This window comes from Capsicum annuum, chromosome 10 (assembly GCF_002878395.1).
Source record: "Capsicum annuum cultivar UCD-10X-F1 chromosome 10, UCD10Xv1.1, whole genome shotgun sequence".
In the NCBI taxonomy this organism is placed as follows: Eukaryota; Viridiplantae; Streptophyta; class Magnoliopsida; order Solanales; family Solanaceae; genus Capsicum; species Capsicum annuum.
In genome coordinates, this window is record NC_061120.1 from 217,463,467 (window position 1) to 217,485,582 (window position 22,116).

General features: G+C 33.2%; 3 protein-coding genes across 4 annotated transcripts; 1 reads left to right on the forward strand and 2 right to left on the reverse strand.

Moving 5' to 3' along the window:
- Positions 1 to 300: 300 nt before the first annotated feature.
- On the forward strand, positions 301 to 8,935 carry LOC107843806 (bZIP transcription factor TGA10). Its single transcript, XM_047397404.1, has 11 exons — positions 301 to 816; positions 1,234 to 1,340; positions 1,959 to 2,038; positions 2,330 to 2,428; positions 2,574 to 2,642; positions 3,175 to 3,234; positions 3,483 to 3,560; positions 3,681 to 3,756; positions 4,354 to 4,628; positions 6,993 to 7,232; positions 8,604 to 8,935. The coding sequence occupies exons 1-11, from the start codon at positions 635 to 637 to the stop codon at positions 8,751 to 8,753; spliced, it is 1,416 nt and encodes a 471-aa protein (XP_047253360.1). The 5' UTR covers positions 301 to 634; the 3' UTR covers positions 8,754 to 8,935.
- Positions 8,936 to 10,815: 1,880 nt separating this feature from the next.
- On the reverse strand, positions 10,816 to 14,669 carry LOC107845151 (protein POLYCHOME). Its single transcript, XM_016689405.2, has 3 exons — positions 14,535 to 14,669; positions 13,167 to 13,550; positions 10,816 to 11,550 (listed from the first exon to the last, which is right to left on the reverse strand). Exons 2-3 carry the CDS (start codon positions 13,530 to 13,532, stop codon positions 11,167 to 11,169), a joined length of 750 nt encoding a protein of 249 aa, XP_016544891.1. The 5' UTR covers positions 13,533 to 13,550; positions 14,535 to 14,669; the 3' UTR covers positions 10,816 to 11,166.
- A 2,116-nt stretch (positions 14,670 to 16,785) lies between these two features.
- On the reverse strand, positions 16,786 to 21,697 carry LOC107843807 (2-oxoglutarate-dependent dioxygenase DAO). Of its 2 annotated transcripts, XM_016688200.2 has the most exons (4): positions 21,285 to 21,670; positions 20,120 to 20,190; positions 19,869 to 19,987; positions 16,786 to 17,446 (listed from the first exon to the last, which is right to left on the reverse strand). In XM_016688200.2, exons 1-4 carry the CDS (start codon positions 21,608 to 21,610, stop codon positions 17,201 to 17,203), a joined length of 762 nt encoding a protein of 253 aa, XP_016543686.2. In that variant the 5' UTR covers positions 21,611 to 21,670; the 3' UTR covers positions 16,786 to 17,200. The 2 variants fall into 2 exon arrangements, with proteins under 2 accessions (XP_016543686.2, XP_016543685.2); XM_016688199.2 differs by having other exon boundaries at positions 19,869 to 20,190; positions 21,285 to 21,697.
- Between the last annotated feature and the right edge of the window lie 419 nt (positions 21,698 to 22,116).

Consider the following 22,116-nt stretch of genomic DNA (forward strand, 5'->3'; position numbering starts at 1 on the left):
CATAGAATTAAAAGGACTGTCGCGTGTAATAAAGTCTCCTCTATATGCCCAGGCGTCGGTGAAGAGTCTGACCACAAGGGTCTATTCTACGCAACCTTACCTTCCATTTCATTCAAAGATATTTTCTCCACGACTTAAATCTGTAACCTCCTAATCAAATGACACCAGCTTTACAAATCACTCGAAAGTTTCCCTTCCGAGAAATATCACATATCTAATAAAAGAATTAAGGTACGCGAAAACTGACCGCAACACATCACCATCATTATATAAAGGAAAATTTGTCAATGGGAATAATGATGAAGAAGGAAGGACATTAAAGACATTTGATGAACAAACAAGACTTACAAAGAGATTAGATGGTGTAACAAGGAAGCTCAAAAAGCAGTTTCTATCTTTCTATAGATTTCTGCAATTTTTTTGGGTTGTTTCGTTCAGTCCAAAAATAAACTCATCTTCTTCTTCTCTTCTTCTTCTCCACCGATTCCAGTTTATCAGTCTTTATTTTTATTATATAACTAGTCATTATGTAAACGAATCTTTTCTGCAGAAAAAGAAACAGTACAAACTAGTACTAGTAGTACTAAGTTTTTTTTTTTTTGTTGTTGGTGTTGGAGTTTTTCATAATAATTTGATGGATTCCACTAACAATAATATTTCTTTCATCAACCACCATCAGTTTTTTCATAATATTCCGCAGCAGCAGCAGCAACAACAACAAATGGAAAATAATAATAATCATCATCATCAGATATCTTTTGGATTATTTCAACAGTCACCTTCTTCATCATCTGCTAATCCTGATGAAAACTTCATGTAACTCTTTTTTCCTTATGTTTTTAAGATCATTTTTTTCTTGAATACGAGTTCGAGTCAGTTTGTACACCAATATAGATATCAGACAACTTTGTTCGTTAAAACTTAGATAGATGAAAAAAAATGTTGAAGAATACGTCAGGTAGACGCTCTATAAGTTGACCACCCTAGCCATTGATGGACTATGAGGGGAAGGTGAACGAGAACATCAAAATTCTAATTATTTGACTAACCCCATCATAGTTCATTTATTTATGTTGAGAACTAATAATTTCGCTTTTGTTAGAATTTGAAGCTGAGATCAAATGATTTTCTAATTGTTTTATTAATTGATCACTATAACATGCCTTTATATATATCTTTCTTATTTTATATATGTAATATGATTTATTTAATTATTTATATTTGTTTGAGCAGAAGCAAAGAGAATGGTGGAGCTTATGATTTAGGTGAACTAGATCAAGCACTTTTTCTTTATCTTGATGGACAAGATCATCCTTCTTCATCAATCCAAGATCAAAGACGTATGTGTCAACTTTCTTTTAATTCATTTTTCTCATCACAATTAATCTATGACTTCAAGGAAAGCCTCGGAGCATCGGTAAAATTATCGTCATATGATCTATAAGTTATGGATTCGAACCGTGAAATCAGTTGCTAAAATTTGCATTTAGAATGGTAGACTGTCTAGTGAAACAGCCTCTTGCAGAAATGCAAAGTAAGATTGCGTACAATAAATTCTTGTGATTCGACAATTCACCAAACCCTTCATATAACGCACCGGACTGTCTAGATCACACCCTTGAGATCGATGCGGTCCTTCCCCGAACCCTGAGTAAAATATTCTGTTGAGATTTTCTCTAGGGAATATATAGTTGCAATTTTGGTCATGAGAAAAGCATGTTATTATAGAGACAAATTAAAATCTGATGGAATAGTACTTTACTTTGACCAGATCCTCTAAAAAATCACAAAAAAAATAAAGAATATTTTTGCCATTTCTGATTTTAATCCAAAATGTACAAATGAAAAGATTTTCTGTTTACTATCTTTTTTGCAAATTTAGCTTTTTACTGTTTCAATATTTTTGTCTCTTTTTTCCTACAAAAGTTTTTATTTCTTTTTCTGTGAAATAACTGCAGAGAATAATTATGGGATGAGGCCACCAACTCTCAACATTTTTCCATCACAGCCAATGCATATCGAGCCATCTTCAACTAAGGTATATCGAGATCGAAAATGCTTTAAGTTTTGTACACCGACAGTATATATATACACATACATATATTTATTTTATGCACCATCAGATTATATGTTGATCGATCGGTAAAACAATATAACTATAGTCATTGTATTTATTCATATGATCAATGCATATAACTTAAAATCATATATATGTATGTATATATATAGCTAATGTTTCAGTTTCTTGAAGTTAAATATGTATATGTTTGGTTTTATATATATTAACCTAAAATGTGGCTATTCATTGTCTATTTAATTTGTTTGGTAGGAAACTATTGGATTAGTTTCTCAATCTACAACAAGTGGCTCCAAGAAAACATCTCAACCATCAACGGACAAAACTGAACCACCACCCAAAGTTCCTAAGGTATTATTCATTCTCATTTTCAAAAAAACCTACTATTATATTATTATAAGTACGCGATAACTTCACAAAGGTAAGAATAAGGTTGTCTACATACTATTTTCTCGACGTTACGTATGAAATTACACTGAATATAAACGTGTTGCAGAGAGAGGGAAGTGGTAAGAGTCCAACTTCAAGTCAAGAACAAGATGCACCCAAAACACCAGATCCCAAGGTGAGATATATATGTATGAAATAATTAACGTTAAACCCCGATGAGAAGCTTTTATAGTCGCACAAATATTATTATGATATAAAAAATTTAGTTTGTTTTTAAAATTTCATGTTTTGTAAAAGTCAATAACACACGTAAAGTATTTCGACTTTTTGCGTTTCATACCTATATTATCGTGTGTGTGTTTTCAGTTTCGTACCTGGACTATCACCTACTATGTATCGAAACACACCGGAACTATATCAATTGTTCACTTTTCCGATCCTACCTGATCGGTTGTAGTAATATTACAGGTAGAAAAAGTGAATAATTGATAATTGAATTGTTTTTGATAATAGTTGGAAACTCACATTGCTGATAAATTGAGAGGAAATGAGTAGTGTATATATTGTTATTAGATGTTTTTGTTGTCTTATTTTGAAGTTAAATTCACGTTATGTGTGCTTTATTAATATTCATTTTAGGTGACCTAATAGTGTTAATGGTGACTATATAAAAGTTGATTAATATTAATTTTTCTTTTTTGTCTCAGACATTAAGAAGACTTGCCCAGAATAGAGAAGCAGCAAGGAAAAGCAGACTTAGAAAAAAGGTTCATTAATAATATTGCTCTCTTAATTTTACTAGTAAAGGGTTCATTCGAAACCTTCTTCGGTAAAAACTCGTACCGTATATACAAGGTTAAAATAGATATTGAATCTCTCCGATGTTTTCATGTATTATTTCTTATACATTTTTGAACCTCCTTTAACAAAAAATATTGATTCCGCCACTGATGATCATGCATTTTTTTCTTTTATATAAACTTTGTTTTAATTCTACATGTTCCTTCCATTACAGGCTTATGTACAACAGCTAGAGACAAGTAGAATAAGGCTTGCTCAATTAGAGCATGAAATACAAAGAGCCAGATCTCAAGTAATTAATTTTAATTTTTCTTAACATTTTATTACGCCAACAAGATATTTTGGTAATTAATAAACTTCAATATTTATAGGATTTTATTTTAATTTATTTTTTTTACTTAATTTGTTAAAGGGATTTCATGTTGGAGGAAATGTTCTTCATGGAGGAGACCAAGGCTTTCAAATTAATAGGACCAATATCAGCTCAGGTACTATTTTCAATTCCAATTATCATTTTGCATTATTCTTTATTCTGTCCATATATATATATAAGCTAAATTCCATTAATTTTTATATGTTATAATTAATTAGTGTATAAAACATTTTGAGAGTGTTTTTTTTTTGGCACGATATAACCAACAACTTATTAAGACAAGACTAAATAGGAGTTACAATTTCTCTATCTCATATAGGAGGGAAATTACAAAACGTTTCCATGTGACACAATCCTTTCGATTTTCTTGTGAAAGGTTATACAATTAGATCGCTTAAAAAGATATATATTCATAAAAAAATTACTCATAACGAGTGGAACTTTTAATTTTTCAAAAAACAACATGCTAGTTATGTCAGGTGAAATTACACTGATATGTTTAAAAAAAAAAAATTATGAATCTTGTCGCTAATATGTCATTAAATAGTACAGGATTTTCTTGATAATACGTCGTTCATCTATATTTGTTGAATAGTAGTAGTGACAGACTGACAGTTTTTTTGTTGGTTAGTTACTTGGTATATAGGTAAAATCGTGTATTTGTACTGTCAACGTATATATAAATTAATTATTTTTTTTTGCATGAATTTAGATGCTGCAGCTTTCAATTTGGAGTATGCAAGATGGCTAGAGGAACATCATAAACTCTTATGTGAACTTAGAAATGCAATATTTGAGGAACAATTGCAGGAGGACGAACTTCGTATTTACGTCGAAAATTGTGTGGCACATTATGACAATATGATGAACTTTAAGGGCATTCTTGCAAAATCAGATGTGTTTCATTTGGTTTCTGGTTTATGGAAATCTCCAGCTGAACGTTGCTTCTTGTGGATTGGTGATTTTCGTCCATCTGAACTTCTCAAAGTACGTATTACGAACGGTTATCTTTAATTATCTTTTCGTATTTTAGGTTCATATATCTAAGTCGTTTAGTTAATGATGTCAATTATCGCTCCGTGATATTAACCTTTTGGTTGAGAGCGTTTTGATTTTCGTCCATCTGAACTTCTCAAAGTACGTATTACGAATGGTTATCTGTAGTTATCTTTTTGTATTTTAGGTTCATATTCGAGTCGTTTAGTTAACGATATCGATGTCAATTATCGTTCCGTGATAACCTTTTGGTTGAGAGCGTTTTACTTCCTAATATGAGATATTCTGACACGGATTTAGATTTAGCAAAAGCCTTAAAGAACCAAACTTGAGGTGGGAAACCGACGACAAAAAATAGGGGGTCCACACACATAATAAAAGTTACGAGTTTGACAGAATTCTGTTAGACTCATTACTCTTATTTCATTTTATGCGTACATACATAACGTTTTAACAACCCCAAAAACAAAAAGAGATGACAATTGAGAGCTTATAAATTTAAAATTCTAAATCTTACTATAAAAGATTATATCGTATCAATAAATAGAAATTAAAACTCTTATAATAGTAAGAATCATGCAAACCCTAATTTTCATGATATATGGACACACATATACATATATAAGTTAGTTAATGGATTATATATCTAATTACTCTCTCTGTTTATACATTTCACTTCTCGAGAGTCAATAGTTTAACTAATCTTAAGAGTCTAAGATTAAATTTGATATTATATAATTGAAATTTTGATATTCGAAAACTATAGATACGATGAAAGAATACATACATCTTAAAATATTGGCCAAAATTCAAGTAATTTGACTCTCCAGAAGTGAAACATCACAAGTAATTCAGAGAAGGAAGAAAGAATAATGACTCGAAAATAAATACATATGTCATCACGATAAATTTAAATTCAGAATCGGTCTCTCTGATGCATGTGGGAGAACATCTCATGATGTTATGTGACTTCTGTGTAGACATATTATGAGTGTGAGATCTCAAAACTTTCCTAAATAGAACCTTATTAGATATATTTGCCTACTCAACCATAAAGTTATATGTTTGTTTTACTAACTTTAATTTACTTGGTACTTTTTTTCTTTCTTTTTTCATATTGACTCAAACAAACAGTCATGCTTAATTTCTTCTAGATCTATAAACTTTAGTTGGTAGTCCTGTTAGGTAATTACAAGAAACAAAATGACACATACTTTATTTTTGTTATATCTCCAACTACCACACTAATTTGTTTTTATAATTTAATTAATTAAGGTCATTTTTTGATATAGTTATGTTGGTTTATATTTGGATTTAGCTAACCATAGTTTGGTATTTATTAAATGGATTTAATTAAGTACATAGAAGTATTTTCTCTAATAACTTAAATTTTTAAATAAGATGATCAGATATTTCAATATGATATTAAAGCATATAGTGGTTCTAGGATCGAGTCTCATCGGCATCTACTATCAAGAACAATTTGCACGTGTTTGGGTCATAAAAATAGTATGTTCTTTCCAACAGCTTAAGTCTTTAAATGAAATGGTAACACGTTTCAACGACAAATTGTTGACTTTATCTTTTACTTAACTTGTGTGGTTTAATACGAGCAATTTAATTTAAATATATAGCTGTAGTTATATTTTCTTGTATGGATGACTTAATATAGCATAAACAGAGCTAGAGTTTTAATTATGAATTTTGCAGAATTTAATAGTTTTGGTTAAAATTTTATATTTGTGTTAAGAAATTTATCGAATATACAACAAAAACAGTAACATAGTCAGTGTAATTTCATAAAGCGGGGTCTTAGAAGAGTAGAATATACACAACCTCACCACTACCTAAGAGGTGGAGAAACTATTCCGAATAGACTCAAGCTCAAGAATAAACAGTTCAAAAAGTTCATTGAATAGACAAAAATAGTTTAGGAAAAAGAATCGGAAATATACATAAACTTTGGCAAAATTTGTCGTAACACACCTCAACTTTGCGGGGGTCCTATTACCCCCTTCGACTATTTATTACGGTATTTTTGTGGCATATATATATCTGTCCAGCTGTACCCCTTCAGACCCTTACGCGCTCAGTGTGCGTGTATTCGCGCAATAGTCTAGCTCGTCAAATATATGGCACAAAAATACGGTGATAAATTGTTGAAAGGGGTCATAGGACCCCCGCAAAATTGAGGCGTGTTATAGAAAATTTCACCAAAGTTTTAAGTATATTTCTACCGTTTCCCCAATAATTTATTCAGAACCCAATAACTATCTTTTATTTTATTTTTTTTTAGAATTTGAAATTCGTATACTCAAAATTCTTGATCCGACTCTGCTTAAATTGCTTGAACAGATCATAGTGAATCAGATTGATGCATTAACAGAAAACCAAGTGCTGGGATTATGTGCATTGCAACAATCAACACAAGAAGCTGAGGATGTTTTATCACAAGGATTAGAAGCTCTAAATCAGTCAGTGTCAGATACAATAATTGCTTCAGATGCATTAATAATGGGTAATAATGAGAATATGGGAAACTACATGGCTCTTGCTATCAACAAACTTTCCACTCTTGAAGCCTACCTTAGACAGGTACTTATCTGTTTTATATTACTTGACCCTTATCGATCTGATATTTTCTTATTTCATGTTACTTGACACCTGTTGATTTGACATACTACTAAGAAAGACGTGTTTTTACTAAACTTATCTTATTAATTATGTTTTAAACTCATTTAATTACTCCCTCCGTATTAAAAAGAATGACCTAGTTTGATTTGGCACGGAGTTTAAGAAAATAAAAAATGACTTTTGAATCTTGTCGTCTTAAATTAAAGTTATGTCAAATGTCAAATGTATCAAAATGTGGAAAGTTGAATTAAAAAGTATTGCCGAAAAAAAAAAGGTCATTCTTTTTTAAACAGACGAAAAAGGAAAGTAGTTTTTTTTTTTAAACGGAGTGAGTATTTAATACTAAGGACAGAAAGAGATAAATATAATAAAATTCACTTAATTCTAAAAAATTGAACAAGTAAATCGAAATAATATTTTTATTATGACCAATATGGGTTGTGGTGTAGTGATGAGACTGCTCCACACTTAACCAGAGGTCTCGGGTTTGAGCCCTAGGAATGGAGAATATCCTGTTGGGAGCGCTGCCCCCAGAATGACCCCTGCAACGCACGATCCGAATTAATTAGGACTCTAATACGGGCATCACACCGGGTCGAATACCCAAAAAAAAAATACTGTGACAATCAAGTAATATAAAATGAAGGGAGTAATTAGAAATAGGGACGGAACTAAAAAGTTACTTATTGACCGTCCCAATTTAGTAACTTTAATCCAAACTCTATGTTACCCCCCACCCCATACTTCTCCTTCGTACTCATGGTGTTTTTCTAACTTTATATTTAAATATAAAAAAAAGGTAATTCGGTGTTCGGAGAAGGGTTCCACCACAACGGTGTATTGTGTGCAATCTTACCTAGCATTTTTACCGGAGGTTGTTTTCAAGACTTGAACCCGTGACCTCCTGCTCACATGGCAGCAACTTTATCAGCTACTCCAAGTACAGAGATTAAATAATTATTTTATAGTTAAATATATTTAAAATAATAATTTTTTCTTTTACTTACAAACACCAAAAAATAAGAAGGAAAATCACTTATTTTTTCAAAAAATAAAAAATAAAAAAATATAACCCTTCAAAAATTCATATATACCTAACACACCCTAAATCAATCACACCCAAAGTCAAGAAGAATATTAAAATGAATTTATTTCTATTCAATATTCTCTCAAATACTTAAGAGAATAAGCAACCCTTCAAAGTCAAGCATACTGTTTATTTATTTATTATTATTATATTGACTCTAATAAAAACCATATACTAGTACATTTTGTCTAATACGATTTAAATCTTCTATATGATTTACGAGTTATTGTTATTTTTTTTTGCAGGCCGATAATTTGAGGCACCAAACAATTCATCGGCTCCATCAAAGCTTAACAACTCGCCAAGCCGCGAGGTGTTTTTTAGCCATTGGTGATTATTTTCATCGGCTTCGAGCTCTCAGCTCACTTTGGCTGGCTCGTCCTCGACATGAATAAATTAATTAATTAGCTATATATAGTTAAAATTAGTCTTTAATATAATCTTAATTTCCCTCTAAATGTTTTTAGTTGTTATATTTTGTTCCACGTTAAATTGTACTTTTGATATATAGTGTTGTGTTGATATAGATGAAAAAGAATAGTTACTAGTAAAATTATAAAGTGGAGTTACTCTTTATTAGTTATTCCTATCTCTCCAAAAATATTGATTTAAAGATAATTTTACTATATCACCGTTATTAATTATAAGTCATTTGAACGAAAAAAAAGGGAAAAAAAATTGACATATATCTAAATTTTGGCAAAATTTGATATAACGCCTTAACTTTGCAGAGGTCCTATGACCCCCTTCGACTATTTATTCTTGTATTTCTGTGGCATGTATTTGCCTAACTGGATCGCTATGTGAATACACGCACACTTTCCAAAGAAAAATGAACAGTATTTAATAATATGGTAAAATAGATACAAAATGAAAATTATCTCTTGATTTTTTTATTTTATTTTTGATAACTATGGTGTCCGGGTCAGCTTACGCGTACCTCGACTAAATCCATGGGATACCTGTCACCTCCCACCAATAACAGGTCTCAGGCAATCTATCCACCAACGCTAGAACAGATCGGAAGAAAACACCTAGTGTTTGTCTCTGCTGAGAATTGAACCTGAATCCTCATGGTGCTCATCCCAACTTCATTGAGTCACTGGGTCACACCCTTGGGTGCAAAATTATCTCTTGATTTTTCAATATGGAAAAGTAATATTAGACGATTACTTTTATCATATCAGACAAGTAAAGATAGACGACGGGACTTTTATTATATTGGACAAGTAAAGATGGCCGGAATGAGAGATCTAGAAGAAATGGTAGTAGCATAAACCAATGTCAAAGTTACAATTGAATTAGCATGAAAAATGTTGTGTTGTCCATCTCAAAGACAAGATGACATAGTTTTCCAAATAGGCATGCACTCATGGTCAAGAAGAGATTAGGTGATCTAAATTTCTAGATGTATGACATCCTAACACAAAGTCAAACAATACAATTGATTATATTCCAACAGACAGACAGAGAGAGAACATGAATAGTAAGATAACATGTGTGAGCACGCCTATGAGGTAGTGGTAAGTTCTCCGTACATTCTGCACTCCCCAAACCTTGCTTGTGTGATTTTACCGGCTATGTCATTGAATGTCATGTTAAAGGTCCATACCACAAAAAAAATATTAGTATATTTAACATATGCAACATTATTTTTACCATGTTATGGGGGGCTTGGTTTCTAATCAAGGTAAAAATGTATGCATAGATAGGGATAGTTGAAGGGGAATTCAACAAAACAATAAGGAATTGTCACTCTATGATCAAGTGATGAGTTCGAGACATGAAAACAATCTCTTGCAATGCAAGAGGAGGTTCATACAATCTCGATATGGTTATTCTCTTATCTGAACCAGCCCACGCATATTTGGAGAATAGTACATCATTTGAGGTAGTCGTATGAACTGCGTACACTTTACCCTCCTCAGACCCCCCACTTTGTAGGAATACACTGGGTATGTTGTTGTAGTACACCAGGTTCCCTAATCCCTCTAATAGGGTACGGTTCCAACGTCGACAGTCTCAACCAGCCCCACGCATAATTGGAGGAGAGTTCATCATCTGAGGTAGTGGTATGAACTGCGTACACTTTACCCTCCTCAGACCCCACTTTGTGGGAATATACTAGGTATGTTGTTGTAGTACAGCCAGGTTCCCTAATCCCTCTAATCGGGTATAGTTCCAACGTTAACAGTTGGGTCTCAAGAGTCCGGACTAAGCAATTAGAACGGGGAGGATCAATCTTGAAATTCAGCTTCAGACATAAATATGTGCCGCAACCTAAAATGAGCAACATAAAACTGAAACTAGTCACATATCCGCTTGTACTGTCCAATATTATCGATACTTGTCCGAACAGCTCGGTATAGTTTGTTCTAACGGATGGTAGTTTAATCAGGATCGTATGTACGAAGGTAAAAAGAGAAGTTCACGCAACATAAAACTGCAAGTGCATGAGACATAGAACTGCATTTCCTTATTAAACGCAAAACAGAACTCAAGTATGAAACCAGCATCCGACACTATGTACATATTCAAATGCATATATCCGATGTATGATGAGTAGAACAAGGAAGATAACCACAAAAGGAAAAACCTTCAGCAGGATGTGAAAGTTAATTCAACTAAGGTACATTCTTCTAACAAGGAACAGAAAGATATCGAAAGATATCTAATTCAACCAAGTGTTCGATCATCAGAAGATGATCCACATTACCTTCCCTGCTCAGCTGCACTACCTTACCTTTCCTCCAATATAACCCGGCCTGTGTGCCTCAACCTTGATTGAGTTGGACATCAAATGGAAAATCACCTCATGGACATTAGAGTTTTAACTCTTTTCTCCCTCTCTTCTTTCCTGGCACTTGGGGTCCTCTTCAATTTATGGAGTTCCTCCATCACATCTTTCTCAACTGTGTCGATTGAGTTCAGCAGCTTTCTTTCTGGTGTAAGGCATTCAGAGGCTCCTGAAGTATCCTCCCGATTGGTGATATCGAGCAATATCTTGTGCACAGATTTGGGATGATATCTTCTTCTAGTTCTTGGAGGTGGAGTAATCATAGTACTAGTGTGCTCAAGTGGAGCACCAGATGTAGATTCGGAAGGATCAAGAACAGTATGGTCCTGGGGTAGAACACTCTCAAGTTGTTCGCCTTCACTTTCTCTCAAGCGAGCTCTTGTTCTTTCAATGGCCTGTGGAGACAATCCAATAACAATCAGGCTCGAGTTGAGCTCATAACACAACTGGCATAACAATGCCACAAGCATGTCAAAGCATTCTTAAGAGAACCAGAAAATTTCTCCTGTCTTTCCAACTTTCTAATTGTAAAGTTATAGGAAAATTAAATTGACAGCATTATTCAGCTACAGAATTGATTGATCTTATTTAGTATATTAAAGTTGGGTGGCTGTAAAGTTGAGGTAATGAACAACATAGGCTGGGACAGTATAGTGCATAGACAAAACTGCAAAAGGGAAATATAAGAAGAAACAAAATCTATTAGGAGGTAATTGGTATGGTGGCATACAATTTATTTCATTGTATCAGCCTACCAGGTTAGCTTCAGTCTCTTTCGTTCTTCCTCTATCCTAATTTGTTCAACTTTATGCCATCATCTTCTTGTAGTCTGATATTGGCTCAGTGTGTGATTCCTTCTCACTTGCATATCCCATTTTGCCACTTATCAGTACATCAAAGATCTTGTTATTGGTGTTCTTTGATTAAGCAAACTATATGATCTGAAGGAAGCTGTTTTTGCCTCTTTCCAAAGATCAGCTAAACTCTATGTTATGGAGGAACTTCATTAGCCTCTGCTGTTATATTGATGTAGTGACTTTCACCTTGCACCCACCACGCTCAATGATAATGGCACTACTGTTCTCAACCCACCCTTTCGCTAATGGAATTCCACTTGACTATTTTCGAAGTGCTCTATCATGCATCTCTAGACTATTATCAAATCCAAGCAAACTCTTAACTAACTCATAAATGGTGTATAGACGGGTAGAAAAAGGGAACCTACTCTTTCAGCACAATGCACTTGGTATATACTACTAGTTTAGGAGTTTGTAGAAACACTAATTCAAATTGATACAAACACTAAAAGGCTATTGCAAGTACTGGAACTTCTTGTATTGAGCTTAGACATTTTAATGCACATAGTTTATTAAAAAACAAGTTGGGAAAGCTACTTATATACTCAACAAACAAACAGTGCTGCAGAAGACAGCAATTGAACTTCTCTTTTATCCCAAAATGACCAAAACATACTCTTAATATAACAAGGGTCATTTGGTAGTAGAATGTATAAGAATATTACTTAATAGAGTGTATTAGTTACGGTGGAACTATATCTTATCCATTGTTTGGTTTGGTGAGTTAAGGAGATTCCTGTTTTTACCGATGCTTATCCATGTATTGCGAATACCATGGTTTGCTATGTTTGTTATATGCCCTATAATACTGAATAGGGGACTAAAAATCTTACACGTGGCTACACATATCAAATTCTCTTATACAGTCTACCAAACGACCCCTTAATGATATATGAATCCAAACTCTTATCAGGCAATCAAATGTTAACTCAAACACAAATGTAAGATAAGCAACCTAAGAACAAGTAATGCTAGTCTCTGAACATATAATTATGCAGATCCAAGATTAAAGTGCAACCAACATTTTCGAATTCTAAATCCATCTCTCACTATAAACTAGTTACTCCTACAGCTTGTTGGACCAAATATATGAATAGCAAATCAAGATTATGCCAAAAGAAGCTCAATATATAAATAGTCGAGAAAGTAATTACCCTGACAATGGCAGTGATGTCACGGAGAGGAGTTCTTGGATACCAAGCAGGAAGGACACTGTGACGCCCTCGACTTCTCCCCTGGCCTGCTGGTGAAATGTTTTGACGACCAATCACCCTGGTTGGAGTTCTAAGCGACTGTCGTCCACGCCTAGTTCTTGGCGAACCAAAACCAATCCTTCCTATACCACCATAACCGATGCTGGCAGCAGTCATTCTCCCTGTTTCTGCTGGAGCTCTGGATGAGCTCTCTGGTGATTCATCCTCGAAGATTCCAATGCCACCTCTGGCAAATGACCTCCTTCTACGACTGTAGATGTCTATTGGGTCTTCATGCCTAGTTAACCTGTCTCTTCCTTCGGCCATTTTTTACAAAGTATTCAACTGAACCAAAAGAAAACAGAGAAATGGTTTCTAAGCCAGTCGATCAACTACATTTTATCATTTGATAGAAGACACATCAATTTCATACACCAGATTGAATCTTTAAAGCACAAAAAAAGTAAAATCCCAGTGACCCAGAAAACCATTTTAGCAGAAAAATGTATACAGTTTACAAATTCATTAATTTCAACTACCAGATTGAATCTTTAAAAATCCCAATGACCTAAAAGACAGTTGATAACAAACACATCAATTTCAACTACAAGATTGAATCTCATGTGCAAAAGAAAGAAAAAAACGATGAACAAGAATGCCAGTTAACCCAGAAAGGGTAACCAACTGATAGCAAATGCAATCTCTAATGCAAGAGAAACGAAAATCCCAGTGACCCAGAAGATCATTTTAGCCGTAAAACGTATCCAGCTGATAACAATACATAAATTTCAACTGCCTGATTGAATCTCAATGACCCAGAAGACCATTTTATTCAGAAAATGCAGCCAATACATTAGTTTCATATACAAGAAAGTAAATTCGCCAATGACCCAGAAGACTTTTTTACTCATAAAATGCAGCCAATACATCAATTTCCATATACAAGAAAGTAAAATCCCAGCGACCCAGAAGACCATTTTATCCATAAAATGCAGCCAATACATCAATTCATATACAAAAAAAGTAAAATTTTAGTGACCCAGAACACCATTTTGTCCAGAAAATGCAGCCAATACATCAATTTCATATACAAGAAAACAAGATATCAATGACCCAGAACACCATTTTATTCATAAACTGCAGCAAATACATCAATTTCACATGCAAGAAAGCAAAATCTCAGTGACCCAGAACACCATTTTATTCATAAAATGCAGCCAATACATCAACTTCATAAACAAAAAAACAAAACCCCAATAACCCAAAACACCATTTTCGCTTAAAAATACAACCAAATGAATATTTAACACTATAAAGATCAAAAATTACCGTTCAAATCTTGTGGGTTTTTGTATTAGGGTTCTTGAGAGGGAGGCTAGTATAGTGGGAAAATGAGGAAGGTAAGTGTATTGCTTAGAGATAGAGAGAGAAAATTTTCAAATTAGGCACATTGGCAAATTTTCAAATATTCATTTAGGCGCTTCTTTATACAAATTCAAAATGAAAAATGAAAATTTCAAAAACTGAAAATTTTCAAAAAAAAAAAAAATGAAAATGTCAAAATAGGGAGCACGTGAGATGGGAATAATTAGTAATAAAAAAGTATAGAAATTTAATGGTAAGCACGTGACATGTTTTCAAAATTCAAATTTTTGAAAATTTGGTTTGGGAGCCATTTTAAATTCTAAAAATTCACAAATAGCATACTTATCTCCTTAATTACGAGTTTCATAGCAATAGTTTCATAATTACATAATATAGCAAGTTGTATTTTATATTTTTGCAAACTGTTGCTACAAAAATATAAATACATATGATTTTTACTACCCTTATGATCGATATGTATTTTGTATTTTTGCAAACTGTTGCTACAAAAATACAAATACATATGCTACAAAATGTAATTTGATAAAAGTGTTGTTATTTTTTGTAATTTAATACTTAAGTATGCTACTTCGTGTATTTTTTCCTTTTAAATTTGTCAAATATCAAAACGAGCTTTTAGTTTTGTGTTAATCAAAGCCCAATAGCTTTATCGACATGCAAATCATGATAGATCGATGTGATTTTATTGTTAATTATATTTGATGTAGTTATACAACAATAATACACTTAGCGTATTCTCACCTAGTGGGGTTTGGGGAGGGTAGACTATACTCTATCCATACCACTACCTCAGGTGAGGTAGAGAGGTTGTGTCTGATAGACCCATGGCTTAAAACCAATAACAATATAACAAACACAAAACATAAATGTATATAAACTAACAACACTAGCCACAAGATAATACTAAAACTATAAATCCAAAATCATAGACAACACTCAACACCACGAACAAGAAACTTTAGACACAAATAAAGAACACTCCCCTACCGTTACCGACGCACTCCCACCCTCTAACCTTTTACCCTAATCCGCCTCCTCCACACCTTCTTATCAAGGGTCATGTCCTCCGTAAGCTGTAACTGCTCCATATCATGCGTAATCACCTCCCTCCAGTAATTCTTCGGCCTACCTCTACCCCACCTAAAATCATTCATAGTCAGTGTCTCACACCTCCACACTGGAGCATCAGAACCCCTATTCATCACGTGTCCGAACCAACGTAACATCACTTCTCGCATTTTGTCCTCCATTGAAGCCACTCCCACCATTTCCCGAATAATCTCATTCCTCGACCTATATTGATTTACTCACTAAAACATATCTGATCGTCATGATTTCAGAGATACAAATAAAAAGAGTGAAAAAAATACATTTTGGAATTGTGACATGCAAGTCGTGATAGGTATGAAAAATGACTTTCGGAAGAACATGCAAATTGTTACAATAGATAGAATTTTTAAACTTGTGAAAGAAAAACATTTATGCTTTAGAAATTTGTGTGTTAGTTACCTTTAAGGTTAATTAAAAAAAATCGAATTATGGCTGCAAGAGTGATCGAAATCGATAAACTGTGACATATGCTAGTTGTGCCGGATTGATATGACTTTATTGCTATATATTCCATGTAGTTGTTATGTTGGATTGCTTACTAAATCATACTGGACCATCGTGATTTCGATGATGCGAATAAAAAAAAATTAGAACTGTGACATGCAAGTCATGATAGGTCGGTATGACTTCGTGGTATATATTCAATATAGATGTTCTGTTGAATTGCTCAAATCATATAAGATCGTTGTGATTTCAAAGCTACAAATAAAGCAGTTAAAAAAATATACAAATAAAGCAGTTAAAAAAATATAGTATTTCACAAGAACATGTGCAACACTAAACTAGGCGTTATTTGGAGCTGCACGATTCAGGCAAACTCTCTACTCGTGTGCACGTTTATTTTACTTTATGAGGTATCAGAGCAAAGTTTTGGATAAAAACCTTTCAATTTCTGCTAATTATATGCTAGTCGTGATAAATTGATAGAATTTCAAAACATTTGCAACAAGATTAATATCATTCTTAGAATTTTGCATTTTTTCTAGCAACACTACACAGCACACATAAAATTAACTTTCTCTTTTACATAGTCGTGATATACGAGAGCTAAATAAATTCGATAATAATTCATACGTCACTACAATTAAACAAAAGATGTATAAGTCAACTATCATTACTGAAAAGTCCAACAATTGTTCAACTGATATTGCTCGTCCTGTTATCTCACACTCTCTCCTGCATCTTTCTTTCTATCATAAATTCGCCTCGCACAGATAAACCTACTTTTTGTAAAACAAGTCGAGAACTTCGCCATTAATGGTCTTGGTAGTTACATTACATAGCACACATAAATATAATTTTCTTCTTTACATAGTCGTGATATAGGAGGGTTAAATAAATACTATAATAATTCATATGTCACTACAATAAAAGATGTATAAGTCAACTGTCATTGCTAAAAAGCCCAACAATTATTCAACTGATATTGCTCGTCTTGTTATCTCACGCTCTCTCCCGCATCTTTCTTTCTATCATAAATTTGCCCTGCACAAATAAATCTACTTTTTGCAGAACAGGTCAAGAACTTCACCATTAATGGTATTGGTAGAAGTTCTCAGGGCACAATATTCTTCAAAGTGAAAAGGGACATAGAGAGGAGGACGTTGAGAATCCACTAATTGGGAAGGTGTTTCCACTTTTCCATTTCTTGGTCCTAGCACAAAGTATGCAATAGAGTATCGTACTCTTGGCTCATTGCATTGTACTCTATGCTTCACATTGCAAATTCTTCCATTGCTCCATGCCTAACATTATATTTATAAGTACATATATCAAAAAGGGTTGCTAAAAATGTCATAAAACTATATTAACACAAATAAGAATTGGAATTAATGTAATCTACTAACATGTGAATCGACTTATCTAAAGAATTAAGTTGTTACTTTAGGTATAAATATACGCTTATCGTTAATGAAAAAGTACTTATATACATTTCTCACTAACAACAGGACATGTGTCACAATCTTGTTCATTTGCCATTTTTAAATTTAATTTATCCCATACTATTCGAAAATAACTCTAATTAACCCACAGATCGATCCAAATATATGACGGAGTGTATATCTGTATCATTTATTAAAGTTTAGGGGTATATTTATACATAAAGTATGACGGAGGGTATATCTGTACCATTTATCAAAGCTTTGGTATATATATATATTTTTTAATTAACGGCAAAGATATATTTGTACCTAAAGTATGACGAATGGTATATCTGTACCATTTATCAAAGTTCAGGAGTATATTCGTACCTTTTCCATTTATGTTTATAGCTTACTCAATTCCGCACACAGATTTATCTAACAATTTAAATTGCTAAAAAGACATTCACATAAAGTGATCAATTATTTTAAGTGTGCAATAATTTCAAACAGAAAAAAAGAGATTTTTTGTGCTGAAGAGCATGAATCAATTGAGTATAAAAAGTTATGGTTGCCTGTGTTCTACCTTTGACTCTCTCACTATAAAAAGTAAGAATATTTAAGGCTACATAGTAAAATTTCGCACCAATCCTATTTAACGAATTCTTCTTTCCTTCCTCCGTTTCATAATAAATTAATTGTTGAACTTTGACACACAGATTAAGAAAAAGAATCAAAAACATAAATTTAATATAATTTTTCATTTTTACCCTTGTTCAAAGTACATGATCATATTTATTTTATTCTTTTTCAGTTGATGGGCCCCTTGATTGTCAAATCCTCAAGGATAAATTTGAAAAAAAAAATTCAATGATTCACTTATTTTGAAACAACAAAAAAACTCTAACAATTTATTTATTATGAAACGGAGGGAGTAGAAATTAAGGGTATACACCGATTAGTGTTATTTACAACGTTTTCGGGTACATATATATATATATATATATGCAACAATAATTTCAACACAAGTTCAAGTCTAAGACAAGAACACTTATGAAGTTCTTTTGACACCTTCAACACAAGATTACGAATAATCTATCCAAGAAGTGTGTTAATTTTCAGAAATGAGATGAAACAGAATTTTTAAGGTCAAGTTCCCCGACTTCACGAAGTATCGGAGGCCAAACAAACCAACTGTAGCGGTCCCTCAAATAATTGGAATCTCTTCGAACCCACTCAACGATTTGATTGATCTAGCCATCAGGTGCCTCTTCTGAAAAAGAGTGGTTCGTCCAAACAATGCGTCTTTTCCGAATAGGAAAAGAACCGAGGCCGAGCGACGACGACGACGACGACGACGACGGCGCGAGGCACCACCTTGTTCTTGCCTCACCATCCATGTGGAGTAAGTGCTTCTTATTATAAACACTTCAAATACTCAAACCTTTAAGAGAATTAGTGAATTTTCTCTTAAAAGAGCACACTTTCTATTTAGTGTCCCTCTTTCTCTCCATTATTTTTCCTCCAATTTTCATTCACACTTTTCATACATATTGAACCCAACAATTAGTTCGATTCGATTTTGTCTATTATTAATTATTGTTCGATTCATCGGTTTTTGATTTGTAAAAATACTAAACCAATAATCAAATCAATAAGATATTTGCAATTGATTTTCAGTTAATCAATCTTTATCGTTTCGGTTTAACCGATAAGTAAATACTCCCCTAATTTTTATTTTACTTTTTCTTATTTTTATTTGTTCTACACTAACTTTATGCATAAAGTCTACACAAATTATAAGCACCAAGACAACAACTATAAAATTCAAAAGACAATAAGATATGTATTTAAATCCAAAGTCGCTATTATACAATCATGAATAAAAATATAATTTCAATATAATCTTATTGGGTTATCGGTTTAACCGTTAACTAAAACCTTAAAATCGAAAATCGAACCAATAGTCCAATAATTTTTTTTTATAAAATCGTTAACTCAATAACCCGATACCGATAAACCTACAACATTTTTATCGATTCAATTTATCGATTAAAACCAATTTTTGCACACCCCTACTAGAAATTGTTTAAAGACAAATTAGTCACGAATTTTATAGTAACAATTACAACTACAATATACCCAATGTATTTCCATATAGTGGGGTCTGGGGAGGGTAGATGTACGCAGATCATACCACTACCTCAGATGAAGTAGAGAGACTGTTTCCGATAGACCCCGATTTATAGTAACAATTAATTAAAAAATAAATAATTAGTTAGTAAAACATAATCAACTAACTAACCTTAGCAATATCTCCAGCATTAACAAGAAATGAACCTGGAATTGGATTAGCAGGAATAAATTCTCCAGTTTGTTCATCAAGCATTTCAAGTCCATTAACAAATTCATCATCCAATAAAACTGTGAAAAATCCTTTATCAGAATGTGTTATAGCACCTGATAATCCAATTACTTTAGGATTATTATGGTATTTATTGAACTTAATTAAGCAAGGCCAATCATTAAATAAATCTCCACTTTCTAAACCAAGACCTTCCATGAGCTTAATCCCAAGTTTCTTTGCTAAATCATATATTGCTTCTGAATACTTCACCATTACTTCCCTGCATTAATAAAAGAACTGATTAAATACAATTATTTTATTGGTCAGAGGTCTCAGGTTCGAGTTTTTGGAAATGACTCTGGTGTATACGGAATGCTTTTCAAATGGCGGATTCTACACGATGTAAATCTGAATTAATCAGGTCAATGAATTTCAAACATCAAATGATTATAAAAAAAGTCATTTTTATGTTGCATCTAACCTTTAAGTTGTTATATATGCCATATTAACAATTTGATTCACACAATTGATCATTAACAGGACATGTTAATTAGCCACTTAACTAGAGTATGTAGTATCATCTAGTTAAAAATAATAGAATTCGAGTCTGATCAGCAGTGACAGATTCACGATTTTCATTCATGGAGTTTGAAAAAAATTTAATCAAAGCATTTTTTCGAAAGTTGTAATTGTAGCTGTACATAACCAGAAGAGGATAAAGTTAAATAACAAGTAGTAGTGCAACCTAGTACAATTGGGCTATGATTCATCATTAGTTCAAGTTGAGCAAAGTTAATATACGTACAAAAATATTGAAAATGTACTCTCTATATATATACATGAGTGTCATTTTTTATCGAGGGGGTTCGGGTGAAACCTCTAACATCCACGTAGGTCCGTCCCTGCTAGTCAAGTTTCTAGAAAGTTAAAATTACGGCTTATTTAAATCTCTGAAAGGAGGTTCCTCCTAATAGACGTCAAGAGGGAGCAAAACGTGATTGCTCTATCATCCTCCAATCGCCCCCGGCCCCCCTTTCCACCTCTAAGTAGATCGATTTGAATGTTTTAAAACTATACCAATAACAACTATTCTCACGTCAATATAATAAAAAAACACTACACCAACATGGGTTGTGGTGCAGTGGTGGGACTGTTCCATCCTTAACCAGAGGTCTCGAGTTTGAGCTCAGGGTATGGAGAAAATCCTGTTGGGAGCGCTACTCCCATAATGAGCCTTGTAACGCGCGAACCAGATTAGTCGTCGGGGCTCCAATGCAGACATGATCAGGTGAAAAATAAAAAACACTACTTCACACAATTTGAATCTCGAAAAGTAAAAAAGTGTCACGTAAATCGAGGTAGAATATGCCCTACCTTTGATGAGGAGATAGATTGAATTGAGATGAAAAGTGATCAACATCCTTAGACAAAGTAGCATCATAAACTCCTACACACTCAAACATAGGACTTGTTACATTAACAGGAATATAACCAAAGCTTTTGTCTTTGTGAACATTTAGCTCCTTTATTTCCACCGGAAGTTCCATCAACGACCGGCCAACCTCCATTATTTCCGACAAGAGTGACTGGGAAACTCCATGATTAACAAGCCTGAAACAACCCCATTGTTCAAGTGATTTCACTATTTCAATTGCACTTGCGTTATCTTGCATGTCTATTATTGGCAAGCTCTTAGCCATTGTTGTCTTTTGTTTTATCAAATTTTGAGACTTATGAGTTCTTGTTTGTGTATTACTTGGTTGATTCTCTTGCTATATATACACATACTAAGGGGGGTGTTTGGTAGAGAGTGCATCAGAAAAAAATAATGCATGCATTAGTTTTGTGTATTGCTGGTCAGAGGTAGAGTCAGGATTTCAACTAAGAGGTTCAATATTTGAAGAAAATCTAGTTAGTATATGAGGGGTTCAACAGCTACTATAGATACATAAAAAATAAATTTAATCATATATAAATAGTATATTTTTCCGTCGATGGAGGTTCGGATGAAACCCTTGCCAGAGGGCTGGCTCCGCCACTCATGTTACTAGTACTTTGTTTGGTAGAGTACTTTTTCAACCTAACGAATGCAAGGATAACTAATACGTACATCACCGATGTAAATATTATTAATACACCACATTTTGCACTATTCTTATATAGCTCAACCAAAAGACCCCTAACGGTTGTTTGATAGGAGTGTATG

Coding starts and splice junctions, on each gene's coding strand:
- LOC107843807 (XM_016688199.2), bottom strand. CDS start 21,610: ATGGCTAAGAGCTTGCCAATAATAGACATGCAAGATAACGCAAGTGCA. Junction 20,191..21,284: donor AATCTATCTCCTCATCAAAG/GTAGGGCATATT, acceptor TTATTAATGCAG/GGAAGTAATGGTGAAGTATT. Junction 17,447..19,868: donor ATGCTGGAGATATTGCTAAG/GTTAGTTAGTTG, acceptor ATATAATGTTAG/GCATGGAGCAATGGAAGAAT.
- LOC107843806 (XM_047397404.1), top strand. CDS start 635: ATGGATTCCACTAACAATAATATTTCTTTCATCAACCACCATCAGTTT. Junction 2,039..2,329: donor TCGAGCCATCTTCAACTAAG/GTATATCGAGAT, acceptor TTTGTTTGGTAG/GAAACTATTGGATTAGTTTC. Junction 3,561..3,680: donor TACAAAGAGCCAGATCTCAA/GTAATTAATTTT, acceptor AATTTGTTAAAG/GGATTTCATGTTGGAGGAAA.
- LOC107845151 (XM_016689405.2), bottom strand. CDS start 13,532: ATGGCCGAAGGAAGAGACAGGTTAACTAGGCATGAAGACCCAATAGAC. Junction 11,551..13,166: donor ACATCACTGCCATTGTCAGG/GTAATTACTTTC, acceptor TTGTCTCCACAG/GCCATTGAAAGAACAAGAGC.